This window comes from Hermetia illucens, chromosome 1, assembly GCF_905115235.1.
Source record: "Hermetia illucens chromosome 1, iHerIll2.2.curated.20191125, whole genome shotgun sequence".
Taxonomy (NCBI): Eukaryota; Metazoa; Arthropoda; class Insecta; order Diptera; family Stratiomyidae; genus Hermetia; species Hermetia illucens.
The window spans coordinates 196,658,215-196,682,241 of record NC_051849.1 but is presented as its reverse complement, the minus strand read 5'-3'; the positions used below and the strand labels follow the sequence as shown (position 1 = coordinate 196,682,241).

The following is a 24,027-nucleotide window of genomic DNA, read 5'->3' as shown; positions in this document are numbered from 1 at the left end:
TTTTTACCTGTTTCGGGGGGGATAGAAAAAATAGGAAAGCAGATAACATGGGATTACGGAGTATCAGTTCGTTGTCTCCAAGAAATTAAAATAAATATCCCATCATTTTTGAGGAATAAATGAATATTTCACTAGGAAGCAATGATCCATGCCATCCGTAAGCATAAAAGCTACGCTTCTGTTGTATATATTGATTCTTTAGATATTTTATAATATCTTTGAGTTGCTAATGAGCTTAGATTAGAAAAGATTCAATGAGAAATTCGGAAAAAGGGAATGTGATTTTTTTAGATTTTCATTAATTCTGACACGTTTAGATGTCGACGTTACTATAGATGTTCGTAATTTATAGCAATTTTCGAAAAGTTGTTTTCAATTTTACAGGTGAATTCAATTTTAATCATTTATGGGAGGAGTGTGATGGTCGTTATTAAATTTGGTAGGAAAGAAATGTCCGTTACAGATAGCCAGACCGGGTTCAATATATGCGTACTTAGAAACTGTCTCAAGCTGCATTCATTCACTAATGTTCATCTGACCTAAGAATTCCACAACTTGCCCTAAAATTGCTTATTTTTAAGGTTTTGTGTAAACACAAAACCTTATTAAAATCGGTTTACTGTCTGTCTGTCTGTCCGTCTGTCTATCTGTCTGTCTGTCTGTCTGTCCGTCACACGCATTTTTCTCGGAGACAGTTGTAGCGATTGGCACCAAATTTGGAAGAAAGGTGGGAACTGTGAACGCTCACATATATAGTGAGTTACATCCTTTTACGTCGAATTTAAGGGGGGTCCCCATACATGCAAAAGGGGGGTGTAAATTTTCATCAAATATAGTCATGTGGGGTATCAAGGTCTTAGTTAGTACTTTTCGAAGCCGGTCTTAGTTTTGACATTTGTTGAAAAGGTGGGGAGTGCGGGGGCTTGAAAGTGACCATTTTTTTAAAGAACCCATTCTCAGAAACTACTTAACCGAAAAATCTGGAAAAAATCAGGGGGCGGCCACTATATGGTGCCTAGGCTCCGAAATACTCTCCAGACCGATACCTATTCAAATAAAGTTAATAATAGTACAACACTATAATTTTTAGTAATTGACAAGAAAAACCCCCTTAAGTTCACCCTAGAATCACAAAATTCTAGGCACAAAATGTAGCCTACAGCATAGAGCATAATCCTGCCAAACTTGGTGAAAATCGCACCATCACTAACAAAGTTATACTAGGTCAAAACTGTTGCTCCTCTGCAAATTCAAGACTATGAATGTCAATATCACTTTAAACTGGATATTTTCACATAATATATGCTACATGCTAATGGGACAAATGCACCCTCAAATCCCTTCATAAAAGAAATACACAAAACCTTTCATACCTGAAGCGTCTAGCTTCCGGTGTCCCGACTTGTTACAGTCTGGAAACATTCTTCTTTTTTTTAAAATATTTTTTGATTTTTTTGGGTTCATTAACGCCCGCACGTCCTTCAGGACTCATTTCCCAAATCTTTTGATTTACTTGCTTGAGTTCATATATTCACCGTATTTCGGAAACCGGTTGTACTTTTTTTTTGATACGAAGTCTTTACTAGAAACCAACAGAGGAAATATTTTCATTTGTTCGATTGCCGATTTACAAGTAACGTCCGCCGGTCAATCAAGATATGCCTCGGCTCTTTCAAAAAAGACACATATTTTTGGATGCTTGTTTAAATATTGACTTCAAAGGTGAAATTGCGTTTCAAAGTGAATTCATATCTCTTGCGACAACTACCCGTAGATGATGCAATATTGTCAAAGCCCCACCAGGACAGTGATGACCTTATAGGCTAGGTACTCTCAACTATAGGTGATCCAAACTTATAACGGGGAGATGTATCGAATTCAATCAAATTCATATTGGCTGGCATCTGGTTGAAGCTACAAACTGTGGAATATTTCATGATCTGCTTTGTTCGCAGCTGCTTTCGTCAATTGTATCGATAAAGCCCAAACCAATAATCCTGAAGGATGACTTTCGGAAACTGTTCAAATCGTTTGTTCTTTTTTTTGTTTGGTGGAAATGCATTCTTCTAAGGAGGGATATTTATCAGAAATTCTCTTTCTGTAATATACAATTGACTTCGAAATAGTCGAACCCTTGATGACGAATCTTGCAGATAGTCTAGGATATATAACTGTGGGAAACATTTGTTCATTTTGATACCATGTTGGAGAGCTCACAAATAGTTGAAATAATGGAGGAGTATCTAACCATCTTTCACCATACCATCTATGATTTCTGCAGTATAAGTAGTACTTTGTTAATTTGACCACATGTTGACTACATAGACCATACGTTCTGGAATATGAATTTCATCACTATAGGTGTGAGCATTCTGCAACTGGGAGCAGCGTGACCGTAGAGACTCGCAGATTTTGAGTGCTCCTTTATATTCGTAGAACACGACATGCCTACGAATTATATTGAGCGCAAATCCGCCTTATTGACCAGAGCTTGGCCAGAGCTGAAATATTCGTTTTGAGAATGATGGGGTCCTAAGTCCGCATCAACTTAATGCTGGACCGGACCAAATGGGGAGCAACTTACTCCCTCTTTCCTGGTCCACGGACCCCTCGCTTAGGGCTTGCACCCAAACTTTTCAAAAAAGCAAGCGATGGCGGCTTTACGGTTTCTTATGCGGACTTAGGACCCCATCATTCAAACGAATATTATAATCATCATTCAAAACGAATATTATAAGGATTGTCATGCTTTAAAATGTCGTACGAAGACACAGATGATTAAGAGTCACTTTCTCGTTTTTCGCGCCTTTATATTCGCCCTGCTCCCATAGAATTATCGCTTGAGTGATGGTAGAACTTTCAAGTTGGAAAATGACCCAGAAGTTGCCGAAACAATAATGGTTGAACAAGCTAGATGTTGATATGAAAATCTCTCTATTTGACCCGAACTTACCTTACAGACGATCGACCTCGCTACCAAACGGGGCAAAGGCTAGACGAACGGAATAAAACCTCTAGCTAAATAAATGATATTAAAACTTCCAACCATTGTCACCCTTAGCGTTTCATCAAACAATAACTATGTAACCTAACATAAAAGGGTTATCGTTTGGCCGTTTATCTATCTCTTATATAATAGAATAAATGACGAGGAATCACGGTAACTAATCTTTGACCAGAAAATGAAGGATGGTCTAAACATTTTTATCCGGATGCGTAGTAAACAAGAAATTCAAGTGACACATGATGGAAGGAATGGTATTTGGGGAAGAAAGTAAACCTAAACACTAGTCACCTTAGTCCTGGAGAAATTCACCTGTTTGAATAGGTTTTTTGTTAGGAACAAAAATGTGCTTCTTATTGTTTATGTTAGCGTAATAAGAAAGCACACTATGCTTTCGGAGCCTCAACAGGATTCATACACTAAGGAGTTTACCCGAACTCGTTAAGCAGCTGTAAAATTGCCGCTTAAAAACCGAAGTAACTATTGGATAAATCAAATTGAATACTCTCTTTAGCAAGTGGTGTGACCCAAAAATAGCCCTTCTGTTGATAGTATGTTAAATGCGCCCACATTATTAGTATCAGTTACTGATAAAAAAAAATTAGTCAACACCATTCGGCAGGCCTGTCAGTCACTGTAACTTCCCAGAATCAGCCCCATTGTCCTCTTAGACACTTCAGTCTCTCACATGTCATTAACCCAAATTTCACATGTCCCGTAGCCGATGCGTGGGAACCGCATTGGAACCTGAAATATGGATGGATGATATCCTCAGCTGATGTTCTTTGATTTAGATATTCATGTAGCGCGTCCTTTGGAGTTCTCACCCTTGCTTTACATTCTCAGGGCAATCAAATCTATTTGTGTTAATCCTATGCGAGTAAGGAAGAAAAAGGGGAAGACGTCCTCATATATACGAAAATTATAAACCATGTTTTTGGAATTGTGCGAATCCTGACCGGATCAGGGCAGATGTGAGGCAGCGTTTGATTAGTTGCCCCCTCCCTGAACGAAAACACGCCCCTTTGTATTTTTTGTATAAACCAGTATTCCTACAAAATGCGACACTTAGGTAGAAACAGGGGCCGCGGTCCGCAAGCTCATAAATAGATTTTGAGAGAAGCTGTCAAAAAAAGTTGTTCTCTCAATGCATCGAGGAAAACAAACACATGCTCATGGAATCTGGCATTAGCATAGCAAAGAAAAACGACCGAAGTAGCAATCCCCAGAGCTCTGTAGACCGACTTTTTAAGGTTTTGTATAAAACAACGTGGTACCGGTGGAAATCACTAAGAGATTTTCGATGTCAATCGAGGGTTGTTTCGAAAATAACTTTACCACATTGTTTTCAGAGACATAAGAAAGTTTTCATATGAAAAAACGAATACATCATTGGAAACGTTGATGATTAAACTATTTTTCTACATAGTCGCCATTTTTTTTCTACGCATTTTTTTTGACGAGTAATCCACCCTTGCATTCCCGCCTCAAACAAGACCGCCACCTACCTGTTAGGAAGCCTGAAAATTTCGTCTTGCAACTCGTCGTTCATCTCGAATCGTTGACCGCCTAGGTGCTCCTTCAACTTGCGAAACAGATGGAAATCGCTGGGTGCAATGTGAGGGCTGTAAGGAGGATGAGCAATGACTTCTCAGCCAAATCCCTCGATTACGTCTTTCGTGTGTTGCGAGACATGCGGACGCGCATTGTCGTGATGCAATCTTACGCCTTTGGTGATTTTTCCCCTACGATGATTTTGGATTGCCCGTCTGAGTTTTTTCAAGGTATCACTCATAGATTTCGTCGTTATGTAGGCTACGGAATTGTCCATCCGAATTTAGGTAACTAAAAATTCTTCAGACGATTCTTCTCTCGAAAAAAATTTTTGTAAGCTGAAATAGAAAATGGATAACAACAACCATACGCGGATTTCATGGTCGTAGCTGTACCATGGTGCATAGATGGACTAAAAACAGAAGATGGAATAGAAGTACATGGAGGAAATCCGAAACACGTCATGCGGCAAATTCAGGTCAACACACCTGAAATTTGTAAATCCACAGCTGAAAAACCCCTAAGGGACTCTAAAACATAATAACGGTGGGCTAGAGGCTTTATTCCTCAGGATATATGGCAAATCAGTGCGGCCAAATTCCTAGAACTGAATAAAATTGAAATGAGGTCACTGGTAGGTGTAATAATCCGCTATTATCGTCTGCGGAAGCATCTGTCCTGATGGATGTCTACCCTACAGAACCAATATGCAGAGTTTGCAACGAGGGCGATATACCTTCTCATATCATACTTCGCTGCTGCGAACGAGGCATGCCACTTAGGAAATAATAAACTCGAAAAGAGGCGTTATCAAGTGCAACTAGTTGATTATCTTCCTAGTCTGGTAAATAAGATGGGAGCATCCAGAACAAATTTTGTACGACTCCTCCTCATTCCTTTCTAGAGTGTAGCGAATCAACATAGTCTATTTATTATTTCCGAGTTATCACAACATTGGTAGATGTTGAATTTTGCCTGACATTAGCACGAAGTGTCAAGGAGTTAGGCTCGGATGATCCTACCTAGTTAAGGGATATAGAAAGGTTTAATAGATGTAGAGTAGATTGGTGGTTCTTGGGAATCCGCTGTGAAACCCGAGCAATGAAAATGGAGAGGCTAGTCTTCTAGTTCCCCGACAAATGGACACATAATATGCCAACTGTAAATATACCCCCAGAAAACTCGCCCCAACTTGAGTTATCTGTCCATGTGTTCCTCTATCTATGCTAACCGGAATCGTTTAATAGAGGGCTGAGTCGAAAATTGGTCTGGGTTCATAAAAAAATAAATGGCATCAAAAAAACCTACATTTTATTGCGGTTCTTTTAGTACCAAATTTATTGGGGGATCCAAAGTAGAAGTGGGCTAAATTAATTTTTGTCTAGAGCAATGCTGAGCCTCCTACACAAAATTCACTACGTCCAGAAAAGAAATATAAGTGAAGTAAAAAATGTGCTCAGGCTATGCCAGAAGATTGTTTACTTATATATCCATTTAATATTAAAAAGTTACAAATTTTGAGAAGATTGGAGTTGTGAACCGGCCAAGCGAAAAGGCCGAAAATCCAAAATGGCGGACTGACACCTCTCTTAAAGTATTTACAACCATTCCGCAATGAAAGGCTGCAGGGTTAGGCTCTTATTTTGAATGACTGCTAAGCTCATTGATAACGATTCCTATGATTCTCATTCAGCAAATTTCCTACCCCACTCTCCTGTGTATGAATCCTTTAAGACACTATATAACTGAAAAATATCCTAAACAAGATTATACACCAAAACTGCAACAAAAAACTGAGTGGGAGATCTAGCATTAATTTAAAAATCGAATCGCATACTCTCCATACTAGCATCATAAAAAACGATAAATCTCTCTCTCCTCCAGCATAGTTTACATTCAATGCAGCCATTTTTCATGGCTAAACTGCCATTTCCGGAAAATCCCTCGTTTGCCTCCTTTGTCCCTTGCACCCAATAAAGCTTTCCGTTTTCTCTTGTCTATATTCGTACGTTGAATATCTTTAGTTAAAACTTCAATTAAATTGAAAATCGTTCATGACCTCACCCTTATACTCCGTTGATGTCCTCATGCTGCTGCTAGTCGTCTATCTAAACGTTCTGCTCCGACCGAAATCCATTTCTGAATCCTTCGAAAATGGCCCTGGGATGAATAAAATGGCACGTAGCCGTAAATCGCACTATAAAATTCCCCTATTTGCTATGATGCTATGCTTAGAGGGAGAAAAAAAAAATTAAAATCACCGTTGTACGATTTTGAGGAAAAGGTATGGAAAAAGTTACCAGGCGACGATGAGGATATTTGAGTTATGGAAAAGTGGAGAGTCAAGGTTTGTTCAATATTTTCTCTTAAATATGTGTGAAATCTTTCGGGTTTTTAATTTCATTTGGATGGGGATCGGAAGGAAAAAGGTATCCAACAGAACAGCACTTTAATTAAATGTCCCTTCTAGCGGAATCCTGTCGTGGCATTGTCCTTCACAGCGGAGAGGACATCTTTGAATGGTCCTGTATCTATTGACATATATTCTGTTCATATATTTCCTTTCATTAAGTGTAAAAAACATCAAAGCTTCTCACTTAATCATGTCTTTTCCTCTTTTGTTTTTCAGATTATCCTCGTGTTGAGGTCGGACCGGAAAATCCGCTTCGTGTTGAATTAGGATCCCGGGCGAAATTGGAATGCAACGTAGATGCCAAGCCACGGGCATTCAACGTGGGCTGGACACATAACGGCCAAACTGTTAGCCAATCCCTGATACATACAATCCAAAGCGTGTCGAAGCGCGATGGCGGGACATACACGTGCACCGCTGAAAATGGTCTGGGCAAATCCGGTGAACAGGATATCGAATTAGATGTCCTTTATCCGCCCGTTCCGGTGCTCGAATCAAAGACCAAAGAAACTGAGGAGGGGGCAACGGTTAACATTCGTTGCAATGTCACATCGAATCCGCCACCCGTGACTGTAGAATGGCTCAAGGAAGGTTCTCCAGATTTTCGGTTTAATGGCGACACTTTAACATTAACTAGCGTACGAGCCGAGCATGGAGGTACTTACGTTTGTCGAGCAGTGAACGTGATGAAACCGTTCGGGAGGAAGAGGGAGGAGCGCGTAGGGAATTCTACAATAGCATTATTAGTGCGACATAGACCAGGACAGGCATTTATAACGCCCAACAAGCCAATTGTGCATGTTGGAAACGGAGTAACATTGACCTGTTCAGCAAACCCGCCTGGTTGGCCTGTACCGCAATTCCGTTGGTTCCGCGACATCGAAGGTGAAATTTCAACTCAGAAAATTCTCGCGACCGGTTCCCAGTACGTGATTCCCCGCGCTCATTTGGGTAGTGAAGGACGTTATCATTGTCATGCCGCCAACGAGCTTGGACACGGAGATATGGCTACTATTTCGCTTGAAGTTCATCAGCCTCCACAGTTTCTGGCGAAGCTGCAACAACATATGACTCGACGTGTAGGAGATAAGGACTTTACGGTCACATGCGGAGCAAAAGGAAAGCCGAAACCCTCAATTCGATGGCTCAAGGATGGAGTGGAAATAAATCCTGATTTGAATTTGTACGAGGTGAAGACTAACCCGAGCGATAATCCTAATGGAATGGTAACAGTGCAGAGCATGTTGAAATTTAGTGGAAAATCTAGACCAAATACAAATGAGCTGATACCGGGGGATAGAGGAATGTACACATGCCTCTATGAAAATGAGGTTAGCACGGCTAACTCAAGTATGTTTTTGCGGATTGAACATGAGCCTATAGCTTTGCATCAGTACAATAAAGTTGCCTATGATATCCGAGAGAATGCGGAAGTAGTGTGTCGTGTCCAGGCCTATCCCAAGCCCGAGTTTCAATGGCAGTTTGGGAATAACCCTTCACCGCTATCAATGTCCTCAGATGGGCATTATGAAATAATCACAACAACCGATAATAACGATGTTTATACGTCCGTGCTTAGGATATCCAATTTAGGACACAACGACTACGGGGATTATTCCTGCCGAGTGGTCAATTCTATTAGTGGCATCCGTGAAACTATTCGTTTGCAACAGAAGGGACCCCCGGAGAAGCCTAACAATCTCCAGGTGGCCGATGTTGGATATAATTTTGTAACGCTACTGTGGGATCCAGGATTCGATGGTGGTATCAGCACAACAAAGTATTTTGTTTCCTACAGAAAAGTGACGATGCCGAGAGATGAACAAATGATTCCAGATTGTGCAACACTCGCTACGCACAATACCGAACCACAAGAGCACGACTGTCATCGGGAGATACCATGCAAAATTCCGAATCTTGAGCAACATCAAAGCTACTCGTTCAAAGTGAAAGCACTTAATGCCAAGGGTCGTTCTGAGTTCTCTAATGAAATTCTGACCACAACCAAAGTCAACAAGATCCCACAACCTTTGCAAGTTGTCTATGATCCAAATTCGAAAAGGATTGGTATTAATGTAGAGGCCACGTGTCTATCGTTGGTTGCCATTGTTGAGTCTGTGGTTCATGACGAAACACCCATGGCTAAGTGGCAGATTATTGAAAAGATTCCACTTCAGGTGTCTGGGAATGGGCCTACATTTAAGGAGACCATTATTGAGCATATGAAAGCACCGAGGAGGAGTAGTAGTGCTCGTTCATTAGGAAATAACGAAGAGGATTTCCCATTGGCCTTGGCAGATCCGTCAAGTCCTAAATTGAGGACGAAACTGTGTTTAAGTGTTAATAATGAACATTGCGGCGAGTATACAGAGGCAGAGAGTGAGTATCTTTCATTATTCTAATTGAAGTGTTTGGAGTTTTGTTTGAAAATTAGGAAAGGTGGTGGGGAGAGGACGGCACATGTGGAAAATACGTTCATCTATCGTTGCCTTAATTGAAATGCCTGTCTCAACACCGGACTTGATTCGCCTCATTAAGGCGAGAGGCTCTAAACTATCCTGCGTTCCAATTATGCTAGAAAACGGCTGCTTTTCTTCTTGGACTCATTATTCGTGAAAATATAGTCCAACAGGGGAGAGCAGAATAGTTTGCCGGTTGCGAAAACACATTCAATTTTCCCACCATTTTCCTACTTTCAAATAGATTTCCTCATCCATTTTCTAGCTCACATGAACTTACTAATATTTCTTCCTTGTTGTTCTCCCAGTTCGGATATCCTACATTGGCGAAGCATCTGCGATCACGACGCCAACACTGATTGCCATCATTGTATCCTGTATTGTGTTCGCCCTGTTCGTAGGACTCCTATTGATGTTCTGTCGCTGTAAGCGAAAACAAACAAAGAAGAGTGCAGCAGCCAAGGACTATGAAATGGATTCAATGCGGCCCTCGATTGTTGCACAACAAAATCAAGCTCCACCACCCTATTATCCAGCAAGTGGGCTTGATAATAAGGCTCTGGAGCATTCAATGGATTTAGCGTTAACGATGGAGGATCAAAAGAGCGCGGTATACGCAACACAAAATGGATATAATTATCATCCGACAGCAGGACTACAGGTTCCTGGACACACAATACCTGGTAATGAATGTAAGTGAAATTTACGTTTTCCTTTCCAACAATTTTATTATGCTCAAAGTATATAGATATCAACTTATTTAGTTGGCAGTAATTAACGTAATTATAGTGCTGAACATGCTTAATTAATGATGATAATCTCATTATAAATAATCAATCATCCTTGATTATAAGATTGATGTTCGTGATAATCATTCCCATTCATTTTGGTTCTTCTTTTCTTTTATTCTCATCCATGCTTAAATATACCAAAAAAATATAATAACAAATCATATGTCAACAGGACTAGGTAACACACTTGATATTCCAGGTAAATTCAGTGTAGAAGTCGGTCGGACAGATAGATGTATCTATATTTGTGCTATATGTGTGCGTGCGTTTTTTTTTTCTCGCTAACTCGCAAGCGACAAATGCTTTCGCTTTGTTCCTTGACTGGAAACTATTTGGTCCCATGTCATCACTGTTTATTTTCATTTGCGAATTTTTATGTTCACATTTCACTAAAATAGCACTGAAAGCACTATAAGATTTTTTTTGTATTTATTTTTCGTTTGCATTTGGAATTTTTAATTTAGGACGACTGCCTGATAGATATTTTTCTATGATGAACGTTTGTTTTGCATTTGATATGGCAGGGCGGGACGAGGAAGGATCGGAATACGGATCCTTTTGATAGATGCATGCCCCAGTTTTTTTTAGTAACTATGTATTCCACAGTCTGGTCGAATTCTGCTTGGCTAGATTCATAGATGAAACCAAGCTGATATTTGCTTTGAATAATTGTTGATTGATTCGGTTCGTTGAAATTCATCTCAAATTGCTTTTAGGATAGCAACCCGTACCTGTCTACCCCATTATTTTCAAAATATACAAAAATGTTTGTTCTGGCTGGAAAACACTCAATAAACAGGTTTCCCTATATTAGTTTATAATATTCCTTTAAGCTACTACGAAATTCTGAAAGGATAAGATAAAATCTGGGGATAGTACTTAGGGCATGCCGTCAAAAGCTCCCAGACGACGAATAGAATGATCTGGAGAAATAGAAACTTCATAAGACGTGGTTTCACTCTTCCTGATCACCCTCCCTGCAGGAGATCATCTTTGCTAAGTCTTTGTCGTTCTTTCCTTGCCCATTGGCTACAGATTCTCAATATAAATATACAAATTAATATCAGCAATAAGTGCCAAATTGGATGTCATGCTTTCCTTCTAATCCACTGTGAACCTATGCACTGCCACTTCTGTCTCGGGATCAACTAGTCCACAACTATCCGGTCTGTACCGCAGTGGATTGTGTGCTATTACAATCATAAATGGAATTTTAATATTTCACTCGAAATATCAATTGTTCTGGTTAATGCTTGAGATGCATTAAATTCCCGTGAATTTTATAACTTTGAATTTCTATAACTTTGACAGTCATAGCCTGATTTCTATTAAACTTGGCAGTATTATGGGCTATGCTTTTTGGTACTTCTAGGATGAACCTAATAGGGGTTTTCCAGGGAACTTCAAAAAGCTGGCAGTATACTGTTAGTAAATCTATTTGAGCAGGTATCGGAATGGGATTTATTTTGAGCCCTAGATTTCATGTTCATAGTTCCCATCCACCAAATTTCGTTCTGACCGTTTTGGAGATAAGTGCGTGTGACTGACAGACAGATAGACAGTGAATCGATTTTGATAAGGTTTTGTTTTACACAAAACCTTAACCTTTGTTTTACACAAAACCTTAAAAAGCAAAATGGGCTACACTAGAAAATTAAGGTGAAACAACACATGAAGCTGATTGAGTCTGCATGGAAGCTGACGATTTCATCTTTAGGAACGAGTATTACAATCACCTAAGAAGACTTCGATGAACCATTTTCTCTCCTCATTCATCAGCAAAATTTTCATGGCCCAACTGAAAACCGAGTTGACTTCTGCCGGTCTGATGCCAACATTTTCGTAAACTACTTCGAAAACATGCTCAAATCTTTCAATAGACTGCATCAAAATATTGAAAAGAAGGGCAACTACTATATTCAGACCTGTTGCTGTTCAGGAGGAAACAAGATATTTTTCCCTGACGATCTTTAGGAAACCGCCGTATATAAAGTTGAGTACGCTCATCAGCACAAAGTTGCCTGTTTGAATGGTATGATCCCTGAGATGCTAATCCTCTCAATATGCTCGGATATGGTGGAAGAGATCGAACATATTTTGGATGTCGCTAAATTGAACGGATCCACCGACCGGGCCACCAACAGTCTAATCAATAAACAGCAAACGTTCATCAAGTTCATTCCGGATTAAGAGCTCAACAGGAGAATAGTATCCGATTTTAACCAAATCCCTTCCTGTAAAGCGAAAGCTTGAGAGACATGGATTGAACATCGTGTTCAGTTATAACAACAGCTTCACCTCTCACAATCATAAAGTTACTTTCTGAAAATCTGTCTTCAAAAGTCTATAGGGGCCCATAGAAGCTGTTCTTCTTTTCTATATCCTAAATCTTGTCGTTCCGTAATACTCCACAATTGGTACGATAACTTGGACAGAATCTCGCAGTTAAGACACCTTCAGAAATCGGCTCTCAGGTCATGGGAGCACGCCCTGCAGTGATAACAGCAGATTTTACTATCACTAAGCTTCTTGGACTACAAAAGCACAGTGCTGCAAAAGGATAGAGAGCATCATTCAGAGCCCAATTATCGCTTCACTCAAGCTTGGAATGTCCAATCGCTCAAGTTGGAGAAAGTGAGTATTGTGAGCTTCCTCCAATCTGTTGTCGCATATTTCGCAATAAAAAAACTCGTTTCAGAAGCGAAATTTAGTAGTCGTGAAGTCAACCCTAACCAAGGGGTTTCGATAGCAAGAAGGTTTCGAAATGTGCAGGCTGCTATCCCACAAATAACTATCCCTTCTAGCTTAATAGGAGAAATTCTCAAAACATCTGATACTGTCAGTTGTGCTAGCTCTGTCTTTCTTTTCTAGTTTGCTTATAAACGCTGATTATTCCAAATAGGACTAGCAGCTTTGTTGAAGTACATTTAATGCCGTTCTCGTTTCTCATCATTGTTTGCAGATCCGTGTAAATAGTCCCAATGCGCCAATTATATCAAAGGATTAGAAGGATTCTGGTTTGGCTCTTAAATTCGGGGATAATGTTTCAAAAAAAGATTTTATTCTTTTCTTTTCTTCCTTAAAGGAAATTCTTCAAAAAGTTACGTTTCTGTTAATTCCAGTTCGAAGATTTTCGAAATTTCTTTAAATCTTGCATACTAAAGATAAACCTCCGTTTCCTATAGAGAAATTTAATCGCCAACTTTTTGAGCCAATCTAGGCTTTCAGTGGTACTTTTCCCGTCAAAAATATTAATTAATTCCATTTTTAATGAATCTGAACTTAATTGTACTGTTGTATTGAACTTATTCTCTGGGGGTGATCAGACGACCATCCTGAGTTAACTGTTGCCAGCCACGGATTTATACTGTGTTTTTTAAAAAATTAACGGCTAATGATTGCACAGGCTCTTTAGCACGTGGTTATACGGTAATGCGGTAATACGGTAGTTAGTTTTGCATTGTGGGTCATGCTTTTGACACTTCGGTGCCATTTTACTGAAATACACGTATCTCTTGTCCAAACCAAATTGGCATGGCCTTAAAATCCAAAATATATAAATCCCTCCCCCCTTTGATACTCCCTTTCAGCCTCAGTTAAAAGCGATGCGGGCTTAAAGTTGCGTCGGGGAAGCCTTTACTTTTGGGAAAATTTCACATAATCCTCGGGTTTTGGCGGTGAGGCACGGGTATTCATTTTCAGATATTCTCACATGTAAATTCAGCGAACCGTTCCTTGGTTATTCTCGTTTTTTTTTTTGGGTGCGCTTAGCTCTCCCAGTAGCTATTGCTCGATCTAAATTTTTTAAAAATATGGGAGAATCCTGCGTCCGCCATTCACTTGATGGCGGATCAGACCATATGAAAGGAAACTTTTTTTCATGTTTTTTTTGTCCACGGACTCTTCTGTTCTTGGCTAGAACCACAAAATTAAAAAAATACAAAAAATAGACGACTTGCGCTTCCGTCCAGGACAGAGGCAACTCATCATGCCTCTGCCCTGAGAGTAGCGTGACCAAAGTGGTTACTGGCTGTCTCTAATTTTTGAAATTTTGAATTTTGGGTTTCTAGCCCAGAACAGAGTGATCTGTAGACCAAAAAAAATTGGAAGAAAGTTTCTTTACTTGTGGTCTGGTCGACCATCAAGTGGATGGCGAACTCAGGACTTTCATATTCTTAAAAAATTTAGATGGGCTTCGGTCGGCTTAGGCCTTATAGGCAGTTTTTCAATTTACACCCATGACATATTATTAATTATATATAAAAATGGAAACAACACCCAGCAAACAGTTCGGTAATGTTTCTCCCATGGCAGTGGCAGAGTCAGGGTCTGATGAGTTGCCTCTACCCTGGACAAAACCGCAAGTTGTCTATTTTCTGGATTTACTACTCAATACTGCCCAACATTTAACTGTCACATACAAACGAAATGGAAAACCATTTTGGAGATTTTTTCTTTCGTAAACAAAAATTTTAAAGCATTCATAGTAAAGGGTTGAACAAAACCTGGCAAAGCAATTTGTCGAACACAAGTTCTGCACTAAAAGTCATCTTAAAGATTATCTTACCAATTTGAAGTCTTTCTAAGAAGAAACTGATTGGTTCACCAAATTTTTATATCCTAAGTAAGACTGTAAATTGCCGGCAAGCAAGTAGTGTCGCGTTGACTTGTTGGTTTTTGCACTCCTCAAATAATCGCTGAAGCTTCGATGCCCTATAATTCCAAATCTTATCTATTTTTTTGCCTCTGTCAAACATTTGATGCAGTGGAACTTTCAAAGGCTTTCAGTTAGTATCGATGAAAGTTGATCATCCTAGAAAGAGCGTAAAGCTTTCGATAGTACTAGGTCTCTTAAACCGCGAAACTGAAACTGATTGTCTCTTTCCAGGAGTGCTAAGATCTCAGATCTCGGTGAATTATTGTGCCATATATTCAATAAAATTCGCGCACATTTCTGTACGTTGATTGTCAACGTACTCTTGGGGCCTCTAAAAGACAGTTCCAAGTCTCCTTGATTTCCTTCTGAGTACTTTGAAGGAACTAGAAAGTTGTCAATAGAAGCAAAGCTGAAATCAAAGTCTCGCAGTGGGGTGCCTACGAAGCGTTGAAATCGGACTTTCATGTCGTTCTATCTCGACGAGTATGAAATTTCAGTTAAAAATTCGTCATATTCTAAGGACAATTGTGAGGCGTTTTTCCTTCTAAGTGTGGATAGTGATACGGTTGACTCTATAAAGCCAAACGTTATGAGCACTTGGTGACCTTTTCTCGGTAGCGATAATCCTAAAAACAAAAGGAAGAACTCGATTCATCAGACCTTGAAGGAACTGTCTACATTGCTTTTTTACAAACCTACAAGTATATGTATTATCCGCTTATTCACTAGAAGAATCCTGATATTTTCACACTTAGTGACTGGGCCTTAAAATTTAAATCATTGAGAACACTCACCAGGAACTTATAATATTCTGTAGTCTCAGCGCAACAGAATGACGAAGATCCAATTTTTAGAATGAGTTCAGTTTAGCTCCCCTCAACATTTTCCAGGGAGTTTGCGCTCTTCCTCCATTGCTGTCCGCCACGTAGCTTTAAAGTGGCTCACGTCGTGGTAGGCGATTACGGTTAATGGCATAGTTAACAGTTAACTCACACTATAGATATAATTTTGATGCATTGTAACTTTATTAATAATCTCAAGATTTGCACTAAATTTTTTAATTTCGTTGCTTGTGTTATGTCCTGTTTTACAATTCTTATATCCTAGGATTGACTTAAGTCAAGTTTTCTGTATAATTCATCATCAACGGCGCAATAATCGGTATCCGGTCTAGGCCTGCCAGACATCCCGGTTTTGCATCGAGGTCCACCAATTTGATATCCCTAATAGCTGTTTGGCGTTCTGACCTACGCCATCGCTCCATCTCAGGCAGGGTGTGCCCCGTCTTCTTTTCTTGCCATAGATATTGCCCTTATAGACTTTCCGGGCTGGATCATCCTCATCCACACGGATTAAGTGACCCACCCACCGTAACCCGCTGAGCCGGATTTTATCCACAACTTGACGGTCATGGTATCGCTTATAGATTTCGTCGTTATGTAGGCTACGGAATCGTCCATCTCCGCGTAGGGGGCCAAAAATTCTTCGGAGGATTCTACCATCGAACGCGCTCAAGAATTGACAGCTTTCTTTCTGGACAATGACGATTATAAATAGTCACTGGCTGGCTATCATATTAAGGCGGTTTTCAGTGATCCTCCTCCTTGAGAATATATTCTGAATACCGGAATGGTCAGCATGAATGAGAAGATAAACAGAAAAGGCTGGCATAATAACCCAACCCGCATCGAGGGTAAAATTAAATACCAAATTGAAAAGGGTGAGGTAATCAGAGCTCTTCTATGGCAGGGACAAGAAGGTTTTCAGAAACTGCTGATAATTTGGAACGAGCTGGATTGCGTTTGATCGGTATAAAATCGTCCCTAGTTGATATTTGTATACCAAGCTAGTTCCATAAGGAAGAGGGTGGGTGATTAAAATATCATCATCTACGGCGTGGAAGCCTATATTGACTCTAAGCCTACGTTAGTAAAGAACTCCAGATCTGGTTTTGCACCGAGGTCCACCCATTCGATATCCCCAGCAGGATTCTTCTCTCGAACGCGGCCAAGAGTACGCAATTTTTCTTGCTGAGTTCCCAGGGCCTTCGGAGAAGACTGATAAGATCATTGTCTTAGAGTATGAGTTTTGATCCTATGGTGAGACGTTTTGAGCGAAAAAATTTTTGTAAGCTGAAATAGGCTCTGTGGGCAGCCAACAACCGGATTATATCGTCATAGCTGTTACCGGTTGTTATTTGCGATCCTATGTAGGAGAAACTGTCAACCGTCTCGAAAGTTGTAGTCTATTGCTTCGTTTGACCAGTGCCATCTGATGCTGATGTTGGTTTTTTGTTTTTCTGTTGACGTTCCCACCATGCGATTCGTCTTGCCTTCATGTGCAACCCAATATCTCGCGGCCATCACTGCCTGCTCGATCTGGATGAAAGTTGGTTGTTCTTTTCATACTGTCAGTATCGTTTCCGCGGAAAGCAGTAGTACAAAGTGAAAACAAGACAAGAAAATGTGAACACTGTACATATCTCCTAGGTGGAAAGTATCTACTCGTGAATAAAAGAGGTCAACTAACTGCTTAGAAAATTGGTAGACACAGTTTTTACTTTGTCGCTGTTTGGGAAAGATCTGTTATTCTTTCGGGGATTACTTGAGGTCTATTGAAATTGTCGTGAACTGCGTTATTTAAATCATCACAATAAAGGACGCCAGATGGAAGCTCCAGTAATGGGAAAATTTGTGGGTCTTTTACTTAGCAAATCCTGCAGAAAATACATTGGTTTGTATATGACCAGAAAAGCAGTTGCTATTATATTATAGTTTTTTTATGTGTCCCGCTATCACTGCAGCGAATTTTCAAGTCATTACTCTATGTCTGTGTATGATTGCCATACACGCCTAAGTGGGGAATAGCGTATTAACCATAGTTATGCATCAAGCCAGAAACTACTTTGACTGATCCCAAGACTTTCCAAGGAATTTGTACTCTTTCTCCATTGCTATGCGCTACGTAACTATGAAATGTCTCCCTCATCTTTCATCCTGAAGTGGAGATTCCATTTAGAGGCATTGTTAATATTTAATTCACATTAGAAATATAATTTGTATGTACTGTAACTTTGTTAATATTTGCACGATGTGCACCAAATTTATCAGTTTCATCACCTTATGCCCTATATTGCCATTTGCTGAATCAAAAGAAGAAGGGCATTGTCGGAAGAGGCTACCTCAATCACAATTCTCTTTGGCCGAAAATGTCTCCCTTCTTTTGCACATACTGCTGCCATCCGTATTTCCACACAATCCCCGAATCGTGATGTTTGTTACCTGTTCGAAATTCCATTATTCCCATACTTTTACTGGATTACGTCAGATGACTTCTACCGCTGCCAACAAAAGTATATGCGACAAACATAGACAGATACTGAACCGATTTCGATAAATTTTTTTTCCTATGAGCCATGAAAACTGAACCCATAGTCCCTGCATTGAAAACAAGACGGAACACTTCATGTTTTCCACAGTTTAATGAAAATCTGTTTAACAAAAAGTACGCAAATCGCTTCTGAGGACGAAATTTCCTTTCATTGCAAATCAAAAAATTGTAATTTATATTATAATTTCTGGGCAATTTAGATTAGAGTCAACCCATTGAACAAACAGAAAGCTGCCTAGAATACGGTCTCCGTGAAATTGGAAAGAAGTAGTGAATTAAAATATTTCGTAGAGTCATGAACTAGATATTTCTTTGCTCCTTGACGTTTTGAAAATCTTACCAGCTTCTGACAACATCAAGTATAATGCAACAATAATTCCATCCTTTGAAGGAATGCAATTAGATAAATATCATTTCATCCTTTCCCTTTATTACGACCAAATTGGAACTGAAAAGCGAAAAGGTGAAACGATGAAATTGCGCGCACTCAGATCCCTGTCCAAACACAGTAAAAACGAAGTCATCCAACGTAAAATCTCTGTACGGAAATGGGTAGGTGAATAGCATTTTTGGCAGATCGACTTCCTCTTATCCTTTCCTATTTCCTTCTATCCTTCTGCGGGGATTATTTTAAAATTTAAATTCGTCTTGAGGAAAGTCGTTACGGTGCGCAGCACAGTAATGATATTAGATTTAAAGGAAAACAAATGTCTTCTAGTTGGAAGGATGTGAAGTTAAATTGAGTTTGGCGATGTACGGGAGTCTGGAATTAAAGCCACTGCTTGGCAAATGATGTTGATGGAAATGCAAGTTTGGCTTGTGGTTCAACGTGGAGCTTGGCGTGCTTTTTTTGAAATGTCAGGTGAAAATTGTATTTGATGAGATGTATATGTATGTAAATGGGAAAGTATTTAAACTATAAGTCAAAGGAATTTCCCATTTGCATTTTCAGGAATTATGAACAAGTATTAGTAAACTCATTAAACTCAGTGGGAACTTGAACTCTATATTATCCCGTGGCAGCCAATTTATGGAAGTTTTCAGCACGTTCGCAATGAAAATTTCTGGTAGAGGCAAAATGATTTATAACTCACAATTTATTTTTCGCGGTGCTTTGTTTTTGGCGTTACTATAAGGAGGTTATGCAATGCTACGCATTCCCAGGTAATTAGCCCGGAAAAGAAACAATGATATCCACTCCGGGCTACAATACGACCTCTACAAATCCAAGATAAATAATAGCCTACTTTACGCGTGGAGCCTTTCAACAATATTCACATTCATTAGTTCGTTAACCTGGCAGTTTATCCAGGGTAATTATCTCATCACCTTTTCATTGAATGACATTGTCCCTGAAGAACTTGAATGTCAACATTACAGCCACTTAGCAAAAGCTTCAATTTATTCTGTGAGGACATATAACAACATCAGCCAGGTTGAGGCATAGTCATGGCCCTCTTGGGGCTTAATAGTCAATACAAACAGTTCCAGACACTCCGAAACACTGGGGGGACGAAGGGAGAATGAGACATTAAATTGCGTTGTTAGAGAGTTAATGGTTTATGTACTCTGTAGAAGTGGAAAGGATATAATGTTGATGAATTTTTATTTTTCTTTCCTACCACAGTTTCAAGGGAGTATTTGCTTTGTTTGACGAACAAAACCTAAGCAATTAAATGATAACATCAAGAAGAATGTGAAGGTGTTGCCTTGATTATCTCTGCCTATATGCAAGGGAAGATGAAAATGTGCGATATCATGCTGGAGTTATCATTTGACAAAGTTATTAATATTCTGACTTTTGAGTTGACATTTTCCTATAAAACGTGTCTTCAAAATCGTGTCAATCAGATAGTAAGATTCGTCTGAGTCCATTAAGGATTTGGAACATTTCCAATACATCATTCAAGTCAAGACGGAAATGACTTAATGAGTCTATTCGATCGATCATAATGGCGTTCCACAAATGTCTGCCTTAGTCCAACAAAGGGCTTTTAGATATCCAAAGAAAAAGATTGAAAACATAATGGACAGTAAAACATGGCCTGTACTTTTTCCCGCAAAAAGCTTTGTAAAAGGATATTTCTCAAACTCATTTTACGCTTTGTGGTTTAGTAATTTTCACGGCAAAGCCGCATAATTGTAGCCAAGAGTGGTCCAAAAATGAAATCCTCCTGCGTACGACTTCAGAGGCTGGAACCTAACATTACTTCAGTCAGCGGCAAAAATGCCAAATTTGGATTGTGCTGCTTTCTATTTCTCGGTTATTCACATTCCAAGTCATTTTTGGGCCCTTAGATCGAAGCCGTCCATGGAAAAACCTGAAAGGCGATCGAAACCGAAAGAAGGATCTGAAGAGATGTAATAGTAAAGATACACACATCAATAGAATCAAAATTGAAGTAAATAGATGCGAGTATCTGAAGGTCACTATACGGAAAAACTTCCATCGTTCATCCAAATGTAGACTTTATTGTCTGAGTCCCAGTTACTCTAAAAATCCTTCTTGAGTGTGTTATGCATGACGGATCTTCTAGACCCCGTATTGCAATGAGAGAATTGTGCTGTTCAAACCAAGCAAGAATGTATCCAAGGGCCTTCGAGTTATAAATTATGACGATGGACCTCGGGTTAATTCGAAGCCACCTTTTACATTTTCATGTACTACTTGTATGAAAATCGTTATATCTAGTCCTATTTTTAAACAATTCGGAAAACCTCTGGAAGCCTCTTGATTTTTTTTTTTAGGTTTCTCGGTTGGGTAGTTTCTAAGAATGGGCCCATGAAAGAAATTTTGACATTCCAGCCCGTCCACTCCCCACCTTTCCAACTAATGTCAAAACTTAGCTTCGGAAAGTACTAATCGATACCTTTCATTTGATACCCCACTTGACTATATTTGATGTAAAAAGAAATTTACGCTCCCCTTTTGTATGTATGCGGATCCTCCTTCGATTCGACGTAGAATGATGTAACTTACTGTATGCGTGAGCGTTCACAGTTCCCACCTTTTCACCAAATTTGGTGTCAATCGTTATAACCATTTCCGCGTGCGACAGACAGATGGACGGACAGACAAACAACCGATTGTAGTAAGGTTTTGTTTTACTCAAAACTTTAAAAATCGGAAGAACACAAAATAGACTGTACCCAATAGCTCCCTCCTCGAGGTTGGTGAGACAGTTTAGGAACGCGCTGAGTAATATGGGCGGCACGCTCAAAGTCACTTTCATCTGGGTTCCCGGTCACAGAACACAGAGGGACGGACTGGCAAGGCGGGGCTCTGGTCTAGGCAATTTCTCGGTGTCACAGTTTGTGTCCCGTTGGCGACTGTCAGGAGCGGAGTCTACTCGCACTCCTTAGCACCCGTTGACTTCAGATGGCAAGGGCTCGCTACCTGCGCCAAGTCAAAGAATAGCTTTTGGGTCAGACGCGTGTAAATGTATACAAAATTACGATGGTCTGCACCGGGCACTGGCCTATAGGGGACCATGTCGTCAGACTCGCTATTACCTAAAGTTCGCATTGTCGAAGCTGCGGAAAAGGGATAGAAGCTCTCAGACACTTTCTTTGCAATTGTCCAGCTCTAGCTACAGCCAGCACCCCGCTACGTAAACCGTTCTTCGAGAACCTCTCCAACGGTAGGCTGGGGGAGCTGCATTCGTTCGTGAATTCGAGGGCCCCTGCTTTTACTATAGTAGTCATGATCTTAGGAGTTAGTTGCGTCAAACGATACACTACAGCTCCTTCCAGCGGCCACTGATACCGCCCGATACTTATCTAGAAAATATGTTATTCCTATTATGATTGGTCAATCATTAATTACACAGTCATTTCACAAATTTGACCGACAGATTTTGTCCAACTATTGAACTGACAGAACCGTTATTTCTTAAAGTGATGAACCAGAACACTGTTCCAAAATATATGCAATTACTTGTCCCATTTAGGGGTGAATGACAACCATATTAAGCATTGAAGGACTCCTGAGAACATGTTTCACCCACCCCTATTCCTAAACAAGTCGAATGATGGTTTCGCCCACGACATCGACAGCTCATCAGACGTTGCATCACCGCACCGCGTCCTTGAAGAACTGTTGTGCCCCTTTTACTGGGTATAGTGTACCTATTGATCATAGTATCTCGAGCAGGCCTGTAACCGTTAGGAACTTTAGTATGTTCCCCACTTCCAGAAGTTTCAGCATTGCATCTGGTATTAAGTGTTCTCCCAGATGTATCGACCTACTTTGCACAAGTGCCGGACACTGTCCCAGGACGTGCATAGAGGTTTCGTCCTCCTCCTCACAGAACCTGCAGGCAGTGTCCGTAGATATCCCTAGCTTCCCTAGGTGGTAGTTCAGCCGACAATGACCAGTGAGAATTCCCACTACGATTCGAAGGTTCTTTTTGGTGAGGTTTAAGCAATCCTTTGTGCGCATGGGTTCGTATCCCCCAATTAGCACCATGTCTGCTAAGGATACCTTCGAAAAGGTGAAGGTGCTCCCAACGGTCCAGATTTCTTTTTTGATCGCCTGTAATGGGGACTTCAACCATATTAAAGAGATTGTGTAATTTAGGGGAAAAGGGTGCATAATTTTCAACTCAGCCCTTGTTATTTTTGCTATTTTTTTTCCTTCGAGGTAGCTCCAGTTTGGCCTGCAATATTTGAATTTGATTTACGGAAGGTGATTTCTGAAAGCTTAGATTTAGTCCGTGAACCTAGACATGACGAAAAAAGAAGCTTGAAGTGAAGCTTTACCCATGGTCCAGTTATAGGAAAACCTGCGATCGATGGTAAAAGTTACGGTGCCCAATATTTGAATTCAGCGTAGTTGAAATAGTGGAGGACACGCTATGCTTTGCAGTACAATTAAAAGAGTAGCCCACTCCGTAGCTATTATTTGAAGAATTGATTTAGTTTCCCCAGCTTGTTATGTTCGGTCAATATGTTCCAATTGTTTACACACTTCAAACTTTTCAATAAATCACTGTGTCAATGCTAAAGTTTCCTTTGCTGATACGGTCTAACCACCTTCGAGTAACTGCTGCCTAATTGGAGAAAATTTTACTCAAGAAGTTCTCTTCTGTAATTTGGAAAATCAACTGCAGGCTAGGCAAAATTTAAATTTAATCAGAATTCTGCACTTTCAAGGAGGTGTCTCAGTTCCGGTGCTGCCAAGCCCCCTCTTGAGTATCAACTTATACGCGTCTGTTTCAAAATTATAGACCTCCTGCGGGTATAAAGGACATTGCGAGGGTGTTTTACCTTTGGATAAAGCTACCGCTTTAGCTTTCTACAGCGCTTTTTCCTTCTGCCATTCTCTCTGTTTACATAATTTTTCGGTCGAGTGACTGGATTCATGAACGATTTTAAAGCATATCAGTCTGTGTTATATGCAAGCCATTGATCCCGTCTATTTTCCTAAGGAAAACTTCTCGTCGGTACAGATAACTGCACGTTGGAATACTTCTGTAATGACATGAGTTAAATCCGCGCCTACATGGCCCTCATTAGTGGGAGCTTTATCTTCTACTACTGGCGGACCCTGAACATTGTTTTGGGTTATCGAATTTCGTATGAAAACTATTAGAGTGAATTGTTATCTGCCATTCAAATCCCACCAGAAGGCTATTTAAATGGGATGATCAATAAGCGCCGTGTTTGTTAGTCTGAGGCGCCTACCAAAAATGTCCTTTCTTTGGCTGATTGCTCGGTTTTTGGTTTTTGCTTTGCGGATATTCTCGTGTTCCTCGAAC

The 24,027-nt window shown here is 40.0% G+C and overlaps 1 protein-coding gene across 2 annotated transcripts in view; it reads left to right on the top strand.

Moving 5' to 3' along the window:
- LOC119649636 (hemicentin-1) overlaps nt 1-24,027 on the top strand; it is a 577,621-nt gene that overhangs the window by 491,556 nt on the left and 62,038 nt on the right. Inside the window, exons 5-7 of one of the 2 annotated variants that reach the window (XM_038051895.1) lie at nt 7,188-9,350; nt 9,739-10,122; nt 10,394-10,420. In XM_038051895.1, coding sequence (XP_037907823.1) covers nt 7,188-9,350; nt 9,739-10,122; nt 10,394-10,395 — 2,549 coding nt within the window. In that variant the 3' untranslated portion in view covers nt 10,396-10,420. The remainder of the gene's footprint in view (nt 1-7,187; nt 9,351-9,738; nt 10,123-10,393; nt 10,421-24,027) is intronic. The other variant, XM_038051886.1, reaches the window with a different exon arrangement.